The sequence below is a fragment of the Ictidomys tridecemlineatus genome, chromosome 8 (genome assembly GCF_052094955.1).
Source record: "Ictidomys tridecemlineatus isolate mIctTri1 chromosome 8, mIctTri1.hap1, whole genome shotgun sequence".
NCBI lineage: Eukaryota > Metazoa > Chordata > Mammalia > Rodentia > Sciuridae > Ictidomys > Ictidomys tridecemlineatus.
In genome coordinates, this window is record NC_135484.1 from 9,988,361 (window position 1) to 10,002,877 (window position 14,517).

The following is a 14,517-nucleotide window of genomic DNA, read 5'->3' on the forward strand; positions in this document are numbered from 1 at the left end:
ATAGTACTCCTTCATTAATTTTTAGGAACTAATTGATAGTCCTACAAAATGGCCTGAAATTAATTTCCCCCCATATTTAAAATAGAAGTCTTCAGAATATTTCATGGAAAAGTTTGTAGGGTTATGCTTAATTAAGATGTTTTTAAGATTTTTAACATTTTTTTTGTAAGTTAATGTATTACCACTAAGCAAATGTCTCCACTACACGGAATTCAGAACTACCTCACTTTGGAGCTGGGGGTGTAACTCACTGGTAGAGTGCTTGCCCAGCATGCACGAAGCCCTAGATGTGATACCATCATACCAAAAATAATAAATGTATCCAGTAATTTTACCAGGGCTGAAGATGTCAATTTGGTAACACTCTGTGTTTATATGCAAATATTAAATATTAGTTTATTCAAGGTTTTCCTTATATTTAGTCCCTTTATTTCCTGGAAGAATTTCAAACTATTGAGATTTCATTTAATGTTAATTTACAAAACAAATAAAATTCAAGTTGGCATACTGTTTTGAAAGAGACACATGCCTTCCCACATCCAAATTTGTTCAAGCTCAAGTTGTCCTCTAATTTCAAAATGACTACCACTGCCATGAATATTTCCTAGAAAATAAAGTTAAGGAATATCACATCTTAACGAAATAATCCAGTTGGAAAATAAACATTTATCAGAGTCACTTTTCCCAGGTAGGGCCCTTACATGTGCTTCTTAACTTTGATTAAAAAAGAATTGATGCGGGCTGGGGTTGTGGCTCAGCGGTAGAGTGCTTGCCTAACATGTGCGAGGCCCCGGGTTCGATCCTCAGCACCACATAAAAATAAACAAATAAAATAAAGGTATTGTGTCCAACCACAATTTAAAAAATTAAAAAAAAAAAAGAATTAATGCTTCCATATAAAATACAACTAAAATTAGATTCCAGAACACAGGAAATCCTAAGAAACTAAAGTACTGTATATTCCCTTTAAAATTTCCCTAAAACATCAAAACAAGTCTGTACCTTCAGTTTAAAACTTTGTAAATAACTAAGCACGTATGCAGATGATGCAGCAGCCCTAGCCTGCAAAGGCACTCCAACCCTCGTGCCCTGAAGACTGCCATTTTATAGGGCCCAGGCTCCCTCTAGGACTCCCAGACACCTTGCTCTTGGCACCCAGGGAGCATGACAAGCAACTTAGGTCTTCTGCTGCGCAGGTATCATTCATGCCTGAACTCTGAGAGAAGCTGGATAACAGTTGAGATTTCTCTTTCATTAGCTTTTAATATTTTAAACATTTAGAACGATTTGAGAAGGATCAATCAATGAAAGACAGCTACACTATTAACCTTTTAATGACAGCTATTTAAATCAAGTTCAAGCTACAAACAAAAAAGTTTAAAAAGAGTTCATTCAGCAGCCATACATCTGGTAGATTTTTAACTTCTGCCAAACTAACATAACAGGTTGAACATAGTCTCAACTTATATTTCTATGGATTATCATCTAGAACTTGATAAAAAGCAAAACCCAGTTGAAAAGTTGCTTTGCCCAGCATTTCTCAATAGTTTCCAATCAAAGCAAATCTATTAACAAATCTACAAATATTTCTATTAACATACCATCAATGTTCATATCTTCCCTTTCACCAGTAACATTACAGAATAAAACAAAGAAACAAATAAAACCCCAATAGGAATACTCCTCTTTGATTAAAGGCAAAAACTGTGTTCTTTACTGCTAATGGCTAACTCCCTGAAGATAATTCTTGGTAATAACAGTTTTCTAATCATTCTCTTTCAGGCTTCCAATATTCTGTTTAACATCTCCGTTTCAAAGAATTACCAGTATTTACCACCCCCTTCCATTCACAAAGGGCAAAAAACATTTGTTCTATCTGAAGCCCAGTATTTCCTTCCAATGACAAACTACACAAAAGTGTCATGAGCACTTTTTCCCACTTAGGTTTTCACTTAACTCGGGAAGACCCCTCTTTTCATGTCAACCTCCTTAGGTATTCCCATATAGGGACGAAAGGACAGGGAAGAGGCTTTGAAAGACCTGATGGGCCTTCCAGTACAGCCAGGCTTTACAATCAGCACACAAGTCGTAGCAGAGCACACAGCCATACCAACATGACCCGGGTGAACAGAGTTACCACCACCCATGAGACGCAAACCAGTGCCAGCTCTCTGCAAGATAAAACAAATTAGTTATTTCTAAACTGGGGAATATTAACAACTCTTTCATCCCTGAAGCACTGTTTTACTGAATATGAAAGAAAATAAAACCTTCATTTTTTACTTCCTTTTAAACATGTTTATAAGTATTCTATTAAGAACTTATCTACCTGTACTATAATTGTTGAAATTATGGTTGTTTCTGTCAATTAATTTTTTACAAATAAAAAACATATCACTAAGAAAAGAATGGCTTTTGCTTTTTTTTTTTTTTTTTAAGCTTAATTATCCAAAGTATTCACCTCTTGTTTTCAAACTTAAGGTTACCAAGGTTAAAGTAAGGGCCATTTGATAAAACCAAAATTGTTTTAAGAATGGTACTCTCTTGAGGCTGGGACTGTGGCTCACTGGTAGAGCGCTCACCTAGCACGTGCGAGGGCCCTGAGTTCGATCCTCAGCACCACATAAAAATAAATAAGAGTATTGTGTTCTATAACTAAAAAAATAAATATTAAGAAAAAAAATGGTACCCTCTTGCCGGTGCTGCTATCACACCCATATTCTGGTGTCATTAGCATGGAGAGGGCAGGGGCTTTCCTCGTGTCAATTTAACACCATGAAAAAGATTCCTAAGCTATTAAAAGATAATTCTGAAACAAGGGGAAGAATTTATTCCAAAATAATTTTATATACATTAAGAAAATATTTACTAAATATAACACAATTAATACCAAGAAAGAATCCCAGTTTAAACCAAGGAGCCAAGTAAGTAGTAAAAAGATGACTAATAAATGTCACAAGAGATGAAGATTTAACAAAACAAAGTGTACTAAATCATACTTGGGAGATATATTCAATGTTTATAAAATAAAGGAGTAAGGGGCTGGGGCTGGGGCTCAGCGGTAACACACTTGTCTGGCATGTGTGAGGCACTGGGTTCGATGCTCAGCCCCACATATAATTAAATTTTAAAAAACAATAAAATAAAAGTCTCTCAACTAAAAAAAAAAATATTTTAAAAAATAAAGGAGTAAAAAAGTTACAGCATCTTTTAGAACTTCCACTGTGTATTTTGCTTAAATTTTGGCTTCATTTCCTATAAAATTAGAGGTAAAGAAAAACCACAGGGGCTGGGGATGTGGCTCAAGCGGTAGCGCGCTCGCCTGGCATGCGTGCGGCCCGGGTTCGATCCTCAGCACCACATACCAACAAAGATGTTGTGTCCGCCGAGAACTAAAAAAATAAATAAATATTAAAAATTCTCTCTCTCTCTCTCTCTCTCCTCTCTCACTCTCTCTTTAAAAAAAAAAAAAAAAAAAAAAAAGAAAAACCACAAATTGTGCTCAAATTTAAGTGATAATTCCCTAATGTAAGGCAGCTCTTCAAGCTAATTTTCATATTATGTCCTATATGCTAAGATTCATTAATAATGGAAATACTAAGGAATACAGACTAACCTATCTTGCTCAGCAGGGAAAGGCTCTATGTTGAGAAGGTACTGAAGTAAGTGGGCAATTCAAGGGATATTTGTTCTGAGATTAGGTCTGAGTCTGTTAAGCAAAAAGCAAACAGTACTGGTCATGGCCCAAGACAAGAGAATGCATATTAATTTATCAGTTCTTTGCTTTTTGTGGACAGTATGAGAATCCAGCTAAGTCAACTGGAAAACACAACTCCATTAGCTACTGAAGATCACAGGAACTTAAGGATATACAAAGCACACAACTTCAAGAATGGTAAGAAGAACTGAGAGATCAAATTATAGATCTATTGTAAGGATATTGGGAACATCCTGATTTCTTATGAAAAGTTGACAACCATGTAACAAACATGCTGGAGGAAAAAAATATGACTGCATAGAGAAATATTACAAAAACTATTTCAATGTTAAGCAAAAAAAATATGAAATAACAATTTGGGAAACATTTGTTAAAAGTCTCATATATAATGGACACAAAATTACATATTAGAATCACTATTCTATATTTTTTAAAAGGTTAAGGCTTCTAACTTAGTTAAATCCAAGTTACAAAACCAGAGGTACAAATAGCATGTGTTGTGTTTAAGTAAAATGACAAAATGTATGTGACTGGCACTTGAAAAGAAAGTACAGCTTTAAGAGTAGCTCTACTGAGGATCCAATGGCCAATCCAGCCAAGATTACAACAGCTTCCAGACCCTGTGGAATCAATTGGGGCCAAGCTAGAGAATGGAGTATTTAGTAAAAGTAACACTGTGAAAATACATATTAGAGCCATAAGTGAACACCAATGAATGGCTCCCGGAAGCCATAATTATCTTAAATTATGTATAGTTCATAAACAAAAAGCATACATGTAAACAAAAATAGATATGTAAACCCCATATAGAAATTTCTTGCACACGTAAAACCCTAGTGAAGAAAAATGATGCACTAAAGCTCATCTAAATAAAGCCAATGTTAATCCCAGCAGACCTGGGCTTTAGATTCACTGGCTAATCTAAAGCTTGTTCTCTATGCAGTAACTGGCTTCTATGTACTAGCCATAAATCCTGGGAACCTTGGTCTCTTAAAAAAAAAAAAAAAAAGTCACTGAAATGTAATTTAAAGTGCTTTTGAGTCAGCCTCCTGGTTAACTGAGTTAGAAAATAAAAGAAAATGAGAAAAAGAATAACACCCTAATTGGTATTTCTTATTGTAAGGACTTCATAACAAAATCTGCACCTACACGTACCCCTGAGAGGCAGGTGATCACTGTGAAGACAGTCATCATATAATGCAGACAATGAATAGAAATACAGAAAAAATTCAATTTTTGATGAATATATTATTTTACTTCTCCAAATACTTTCATCTTCTTTTCAAGTAATTAATTTATAAAGCATCTGTCCCTGAGCCAGCCTCTTAAGTACATTTCACTGGAGCAGAGGACCTGGTTCCAACCCCAGCTACGTTGTAGAGTTAGTGGATGTCACCCATTCATTGCAAACTGAGCTGTGACAAGAACTGTATGTACACCAGGGAGAGACACTGAAGTTCTTGAATGGAAATAAACAGTAGTACAGGCTGTACACCATGCTTAAGAATATGTAGAAAATTGCTACCAACTTATGACAAATTTTCCAACCTGGGGGCTGGGATTGGCTCAGCGGACGCGCGCTTGCCTAGCATGCATGACAAACTGGGTTCAATTCTCAGCACCACATACAAATAAATAAAATAAAGGTCATCAACAACTAAAAAATATTTTTAAAAAAATTTTTTTCTAACCTGTGTCACAGTACCAATCACCAGCAATGACAATCCTACAACCTTAGGTGCCAATAACAGTAAACAACAAGTGAGGAAAAAAGTGAAATTCACTGTCCACCTGCTTCCCATGAATCAATTTAAATTTCATAAAACCACAAGCCAATTTCCAAATACTCAGCAAATGCTGAATTTACGAACAGTGTGCATGTGTTTCACACACTCTCTACATTCTTACCAACTTATAATTATCTGCTTTGCAAAGCCTCTAGTATAAAACAGATTCCATTACCTTTTTCATTCCTTCAAAAAACCAAGTAACTAGACAATACTCCAACTTTCAAAACAAGACCATAATAAATTTTATCCCCTCCCACCAAAGAAATAAAAATCTATATAAAGATTATGATTTCAAAACCATGTACAGCGGATGCCCAGACGTGCACCTCGTGCAGCCCTCACTTACCTTCTTCTAAGGCTATGTGTATAACATAAAATGGGTGCCTAATGCACGCTACACGTCACACTAACACATCTGCATTACAAATGCCTGTTCTCAGATATTTGGAAAGAATATGACGAGTTTTATTTAGTGCCAAGACAGTTGAAATTCAAAATTAAAATAATAACTATCATGAACTCCCATCTTAAACAAACCTTAGCAGAAATTAAGTAGTAACAATGATTCTTCAGGTCACAATACTTTAACAAGAAAATAAATGCAAAATATTTATTTGTACAGACTTATTTTAGTTAATAAAGAAAACCTCATTTAAATTAGGTTCTCTATTAAAAAGCAAATAAAGTAAAAATGAATTATTTTCAGGCATCACTATGATACGTTGTATCCACTACTCTTACTAATATACAACTCAATCACCATTTACCAGTTGCAGATGAAAATGCTTTACAAGCTGATTTGTCTAATTTTTAACTAAATTACTTTCTTTTGGGTGATGTGACATTTACATACAAATGTAAAGTCCCAGAATAATTCAAATTAGTATCAGATGTTTATCTACCATTTATATACTTTGCACAGTGGGAATTTAAGTTTCCATCGTACACAGACCCCTACTCTGTATCTCTACCAAAAAACAAGCTAAACAACAACAACAACAACAACAAAACTCAGTTGAACCACAGAAATACCTGCCTCGACACACATCAACCAGCCAAATAAAACCTACCCAAAAGATGTCCATTCCTACAAGTGGAATAAACTCATCCAGAACTATAGTGCTCCTAAGAATTAAGCCCTACAAAAAAATTAATAAATCACAAAATACATCTGAAACCTGGAAACTTCTGTTCCATGTGATAATATGAAGTACAAAAATAATAGTTCTTTTAAAAAATCTTTAACTCATTACATTTCCAAATCAGCAAATTAAGGTCTTACTGGTAAACTTGATGGTCTTTCTTGCTGTATTAAATTCAAGTCTTCATGATTCGGCTTTCCTGGGGCCAGAGGAGGTTGAGATCTAGTTCCATAGCCTTCCTGAGACATGTCCTAAACAAATACAAATACAAAATATTTCATATTCATAAACAAATACAAATACAAAAATATTTCTTCAGTAATCAAAATGAAGCAAAAATTTTTCACAGTATCAAGTAATATTACATTTTCGCTAATATGTAAATACATTATACCTGTGATTTCTTTAGCACTTTGTTGAAAGCAAAAAATAAAGAAACAGTGAATCAATAGCAGAACAAAATACATATATAAAATTAGTTGATTTTTTCATTAAGCTTTATAAACTGAGCATTGCATTTGAGTTTTACAGGAGGGTGACCAGTCAGTAAAAGAGGAGGAGGAAGAGTCAACTGCAGCCAAACTCTTGCAGAACAAGACCACACTATTGCTTAATTCGGGAGTTGAGTTGTATTATTTAATTTTGATTTTGGTCAAACTGCCTTTAATATTACCTTAAAAAATTAATTAATTATGTCAAACATTAAGTAAATCTATACATTGTAAGTTTTAAGACATAGCCACAAAGGCTGCAATTGAATAAACAAGGAATAATATTTAAAGTAGTCACTTTAGGGATTATGAGACCAGCAGTTTGCCTAGGTCTGGTTAATTGACATACACCTGTTTTAAAGCCTTAATATTAACTTAAGCAGGGGCTGGGGATGTGGCTCAAGTGGTAGTGCGCTCGCCTGGCATGCGTGCGGCCCGGGTTCGATCCTCAGCACCACATACCAACAAAGATGTTGTGTCCGCCAAGAACTGAGGAATAAATATTAAAAATTCTCTCTCTCTCTCTCTCTCCCCTCTCTCTTTAAAAAAAAAAAAAAAAAAAAAAAAAAAAAAAAAAAAAAAAAAAAAAATATTAACTTAAGCATATTGTAACTCTGAAATATTAGCTGACAATAACTAAAGATACAATAAGTTGTATTTTTACAGGCTATAGGGTATTTATCATTTTTTTTCTTAACTCTGATTTACTTAATGTTTGACTTAAATTACTTCCAAGATCCTTCATGTTCAGATAAGTGCTGATGGAAGGATGAGAACTAAGTAATGATGTTCTAGAAGACAATGTAATAAATAATGTGAGTGAGCCCTTTGCTCTGTGGTTTATGGAAAGACAAATAAATAATGTGAGTGGGCCCCTTGCTCTGTGGTTTACGGAGAGGCCTAAATGCCATGGCAATGAAAATGTCAGTTACTATGGCCAAAACAATATGTTCCAATAAAATTAGGAAAAGATTAAAAATCTTCTGATAAGTGTTTGGCAAAGTAATAATAATCCAAGTTTATTGTGTTGATTGTGTTATAAAGATGATATGTTTTCTACTAATTTTGTGTTTCAATAGCAGATTGTGATGACCTTGGACCAAGAGTCAAGCGACTGAAAGATAAAATTTCCCAGTTACATTCTTTTTGTATATTAAGAAAGGGGGAATATGTGGGAGGCCAACCTTACACATGACAAGAGTTACACTCCCAGGCTGGGTGCTGAGGCGCTCAGTCGCAGAAATGTGGCACCCTTCTTGGGTGCGAGAGTCGGTGTCTTGTGCATGGGTGTGTCTTGCCACAGCCCCATGGGTGAAGCTACGCTCACCTGTTCCTTTGTAATATAACCCCTTGCCCTGTTTAGAATAGAATCTTCCATGGAAGTGCCTTATGTGTGTCCCCTTCTCTTACTGTGCCCTTGGGTCTGCCTACCCAGGTGTCACTCAACCGGCTCCCAGGTGTCAGTCAACCTGCTGACAGTGGACATCATGAAGACACTCAGCCCCCTGAAACCTGACCCCTTGCCTCATTTAAATAGCTTTTCCCAATAAAAGGGTCAGCGCATGCTCTCGCTCTCTCTCTCTCTTTCTGCGGACCCTTAAGGTCAGAGGAGCCCTCACAGCGATTCCAAAGAAAAAGGTAAAAATAATAATAATAATAATTAATTATGAAAATTTTATTATCAACTGACACTTAATGTGCTCCTTCAATTACCCACAAAAGACCATCATAGGGGTGGGGGTGATACTGGGGATTGAACCCAGAGGCACTTAACCACTGAGTCACATCCCCAGGAATTTTTTATATTTTATTTAGAGACAGGGTCTTGCTGAGTTGCTTAGGGACTCACAAAGTTGCCAAGACTGGCTTTGAACTCACGATCCTCCTGCCTCAGCCTCCCCAGCTGCTGGGATTACAGGCATATGCCACCATGCCCAGGAGCATCAATTATTATTAAGTCAGGGTATCCTGGGGTTTCTACAAAACCAATAACCACTCATACACAGAAGTCCACATGCTCATGTGGCATGGTTTTCACAAAACCACAATAAAAAATAAATCAACAATGGGGAACAAAGCAAACCCCAAAAAACCTGCAGAGGGACCAGAAACATATTGTTTACATGGGCTTTCTGGCATCCTGTAGAATATTTTTGCAGGATGCATACTCTCAGCACTGTGCTGGAGGAGCAGTATATAATGTGATGCCACACCGCACTTCCTGTACACCAGCTCCCTAGCTACTTCTTGACGTTGGCTCAGATACTAAACATTCTACTTATCATCTGCACCTGAAGTGAAACAGAAGGCCACAAAGCTAAGGATTTATTACAGCAAGTCTCAACTGGCACAAGGTTGAAAAACCAGTTTCTAACTGGAATTCCCCTCACCCCCAAAAAGAAAGAGAAATAAAATAAAATTTTCTCTCCTTCCCTTGTCAGTTCAATCAGTGTGGCACTAAAAAAACTCCATATACAACTTCTCCTTCTCCTACTAAATTCCTAAATATAACTTGGAAAATTAAGGTTTATAAGAGAAACCCTATTAAAAAAGCCTCTGCTGCCCCACCCTTCTCTCACAGTGTATAGACTTAAATTGCATGACTTTTCTGATGCCAAGAAACTCTGCACAGAGGCTGGTACTACAAAGTATAAAAGCTGCACAAACTAGCTTTAACTAGCCAACGCAAGCTCAGTGTTGGTGTGAACTGCCTTTAAGCAGACTCTGAAATAAAAAGCATGCCAACAATTCAGCATTTTCACATGCAATCCTTATTACTTTTAAAGAAATGTCCATCAAAGAAAAGAGAGAGAGAGAGAGAGAGAAAGAGAGAGAGAGAGAGAGAATCAGATATTTAACTAATAGACATGTAAAACACCCAGCCAGGACTGTATTTTCCTATGAGAATTCAATCACAGTTACACGGGTTTTATTTGGTAACCACAATACCAGGAGGTGGGAGTAATCACATGCAAGCCAAGGACACTTGAACAGGCAGCTCTTCCATCTGGTTGCCAGCAGAGGGTAACAATTAGGTTTGTGGGGGACAAAAGCAAGGGCTGAGGGATTATTACCACCCTCACTGCCCTCCCCCACAAACCATGGTTTTGAGCAGATCCTAGGTTTTCACTTGTCACAGAGACTTCCCGCTGGGTGCCCTATGGTTCCCTGAGATTAACAGCCAGGATTTCAAATCAAGTGGGACACAAGGCCTCCATTCAGGGCCCTTCACCCTGTTACAGAAACAGCACAAAGGTGCAGGACAGCCTCACAATGGGCACAGAAATGAGCAGACCCTGCCCCTCTGTACGCACACGTGCGCAAACAGTTCACAGGCAGTGCCCAGGCACGTTTTAAGCAAACTCCAGTTAGGAAACAGTGCAGGCTCACATGTTCTATGCTTATTAGCCTTTTCCACTGCTCTGTATTTTGTCTCCATAGCTAAATGAACGGCTTTTTAAAGGGGTTGAGAAAGACATTCCAACTGTAGTGGATACACACTTCAATTTAAAGTCATCCCCTCTAAAACAAGCAACACCGAACTAACAGAAAGCCATTAGAAAAATACACTCTAATTTCACGTTTCATTTTTAAAGCTTTAAAAGTTCAAAATCTCAAATTCTATTCCTAACCACAAGAAATTTTCAATTATTAAATACAGTTGGAAATAAAACCAAATGAAATTTAGTGGGAATCACTGAAAAGGACATTTGTTCTGCCTCAGTTTATATTCTAGCATGAGGACTGATTAACTGAGAGCACAGAGAAAAGGCAGAGTTCAGGTGTGTGACAGTCACCTCCCATATATAATGTACAGAGGGACTTTGAGGTTAATCTCTGGCTGCTTTAATAGATATAGAAAAGTTTTATCCCATAACAAACTTGAGCTTTTTCACAAGCTGACTTGCTTGCTTGCTTTATTTATTTATTTTCAGCATGTACTTATTTTAATCTCAAGAAGTGTAATTAAATATAAGTAATTCAATAAAGAAGAAGAGGGCAATGTCAGAACCAAAAAATACAGAATGTGGTTACCACTGCAGTTCATAAACCAGCAACAAATAAGCACAGCTTTAAATTTTAAAACATCACTGTCATCTTCGGTTATTTCTAAGTTTTAAAAAGTACACACAAGTGTGTAAACTATTATACACATATAAATAGTCACCACATGTTTCTGACATACATATTAAAGTGACGCCTCTTTTAAAAGAATACCATACTGCGATAACACTGGAAGCAATGGGAACGTGGTTTTCACCCTTCCAGAATTCTTCACCTGTGTTACTTTTCTACATCCCACATACAAATTTAACAAGGGATGGGCTCTTAACCTTCTTTATGTTGTGAGTCAAACATAAAATAGGAAACTGTCATACCAACAACAAAAGTGTAAAAAGAGTACAGGTAGGGGTATGTACATATTTGCTTCAGAAACTTTCACTTACAAGGTGAACTAAATACTAATGGCAACATGAGACTCTACAGGAAATCTAGAATCACTAAAACATCAGGGTACTTTTAAGAAAATTAAAATAGGAAAATATTTCCATGGTATGAGTTCAAAAGACAGAGATCAACAATGAAAAGAAAGATGGCTCATTCCCAGACATTCACCCTCTAAAGGGCGCTACCACACTAACGGTTTTTCATTTATCTTTCCATAATTTTTCAATGTGTCATCAAGTACAAATGGGAATTTAAATTCTTTTTCCCTTTTACACAGCTGGAGAATATTTCCTGTAAATAACATAATTTGCAGTCCCTTACCAATGTTTTTTAGATCATTCTACATCAAAAGCTCAATATCCATTTCATTCTTTCCTTACGGCTATGAAGTTCTGTATTACTGGTAGATACCTGAGCTAACCAGTCACCTACTAATGTACATTTATGTTGTTTCCAGTCTTCCCTACTTCACACAGCATTAGCGAAGCATCCTTATGCATAATTTTCATGTGAAATTTCTCTGTAGTGTAAATCTCTACAGGTGCATTTTCTGTTAGTAGGCTGGTACGTTTAAAATTTTGATAGACACTGGCAAAGTGCTCTTAACAAAGAAAGTGTCAATTTACACTCATTGCATCATTTCGGAATAGAACAAAACTCACTCAAGATGTTTATATGTTAGCATCACAATATATCTACCTACATATAAAAAGTAGCAAAGCCAAAGCTTCAATTCTCAGCACCACATACAAATAAATTAATAAATAAAGTAAAGGTCCATCAACAAGTTTTTTAAAATGTAGTATAAAAAAAAGAAGGAACACTTCAGTCATGAACAAACAGCAATGGTACCCAGCAAGAGGTAGACGAGGTGACCTCCAGAAGCAAGCAAATCTGTTTGCCTTAATAGTCCAACACCCTAGCTTTGGGTTATGACAAAAAGCAAGAGGGACCCACCCTGGCTTCTGATTCTGGCCAATTAATGATTAAAGTTGCTGAGGCTGTCTTTGAACCTTTGATCCTCCTGCCTCAGCCTCCCAAGCATCTGGGAAACAGGCATACACCATAGCACCTGCCAAGAAAAGCTTTTCAATCATCACATAAAATACAGATATGCTAGGAAACGTGTTAAGATGGTCACATGCTTAAACAATCCAAGGTGAAGGAACAGGATTTGGGTATCTCATAAAATCCTGTGCCATCCAGGTCAGAAGAGTCTCTTCCTCCTTTTCTCTCCCTGCTTCGGAAACGCCTATCATCAATTCTCACTACTACAGGAAAAACATTGTCCTGGAATGAATGATAAAAATTTTAGCTGGGGAGAAGACAAAACCACCCCACAGAGATACACAGGACCAGGGGTTGCCAGGCCTGGAAACCATCCCTAAACTGAAGAAATCCACTGTGTTACAACTTCCCCTTCAATGCAGAGAAATTTAAAATATCCTTTCCAAAAGAAAGGGCATGTGGAAGAGTGGCACACTGACCTCCCTGCCATGCCAGGAAAGCCCTATGGAAATATAAACCAGGACAGCTAACATTTGCAAGACGTGACTCTGTGACAAGTGCTGTGCCCAGTTCATCTTAACAACAAGCCCATGAGAGAGTCCTATTGTCATCTTGCTTTTTACCAACAACACAACAGAAACTTAAGTAACTTGCTTAGCCAGGGAATGGCACTATGTCGGGGTGTCTCAAGAAGTGAAAGACATACCTTCATTTCTACAATAAGTGTGCTTCAAAGACAACAAAGCTGGAAGCACCACTACATAACAAATGTTTAATATAACTTTAATTCTTCAAAAGATATTATCCTAGGTGTTCATATATTCTCCTAAATTCCATTTTCAAAATTTATAAGCTTAAGGACTTTACATGTGTCAAAATCCTCAATGCCGATATCATAGATATGTAGTATTAAAATAAAAATTTCCTTTCATGAGTTTAAATGCAAAGCCACTCTCTGAGCCACTCAGTATCAGCAAACAGTTATTAAAACTCATCAGCTAATGGGAAGCAAGATGAAGGGGCCCATCAAGGCTCTTCTGCTGGCTTGTCTCTCTCCACCTGCCCCCTAAAAGCAGGTGTCCTCAATGTTTGTCCCCCAAGGACTCCATGATAACCCTCATCTGATGATTCTGCATCTCTGCTGTCAGTACCCTGTCTCCTACTGCAAAATGAGCATCTGGACCTATAGGGAGAGGCCCTCACAATCTTCTCTCTCTTAACCATCCCCCACAAACAGGCTCCTGTTCCAGGTCCTGCCCCTCAAATGGGAGTTCTCAGAGCTGCCTCGCACATCTGCTACCTCTTCCAGGACCCCTACATGTCTGACGCATCCCCAAACCACATAGTCCTTCCAGTCCACCCCCTTTCTCCTGCCCAGTCAGCCTCTGCTTTGGAGCTGTTCCGCACTCCAGCTTCCTGTGTGATGTGGGCAACCTCAATGCAGATGCTCTGAAAATGCCCCCTGGGTACCTGGAGCATCAAGTCCAGTGTCCATGGTAGGCACAGAAGAGCTCCAGCTGCACTCCAGACTCACCTCACACCTCCCTGCTGCAGCATGTGATTGGTGTCCTGCAGGAGCCTGCAGCTGAGGCTCCTCCGGCCTCTCTGCTGCTGCCCCTGAGTGTACACCTGCCTTCCCCCAAATCTACAGAGCACCTGCTGTCCTCAAGATTGCACTAGAAATGAGCTCCACTACCCTCCAAGACAACTACCTCAGACCAACTTCACACAGACTCTCCTGCAGAACTGGCATTGGTGCATTTCAGCTCTCCCTGAATCCACTTGCCATTTCTCTAGGAGAGGGCCACTGTCCCCTTGGATTCCCAGTGCCCAGCACTGACTGAGCCCCAATACAGGTCAGGCAAATGGCTACTAAATGGCTGCCAAGAAAGACCTCATGGAGATGTCACAACACCAAA

At 37.7% G+C, this 14,517-nt stretch overlaps 1 protein-coding gene across 9 annotated transcripts in view; it reads right to left on the reverse strand.

The window, feature by feature from the left end:
* Arid1b (AT-rich interaction domain 1B) overlaps nucleotides 1–14,517 on the reverse strand; it is a 394,730-nt gene that overhangs the window by 244,947 nt on the left and 135,266 nt on the right. For all 9 annotated transcript variants that reach the window (XM_078018840.1, XM_078018836.1, XM_078018839.1 and 6 more), the window contains one exon: nucleotides 6,791–6,901. In XM_078018840.1, the coding sequence (XP_077874966.1) occupies nucleotides 6,791–6,901 (111 nt within the window). The remainder of the gene's footprint in view (nucleotides 1–6,790; nucleotides 6,902–14,517) is intronic.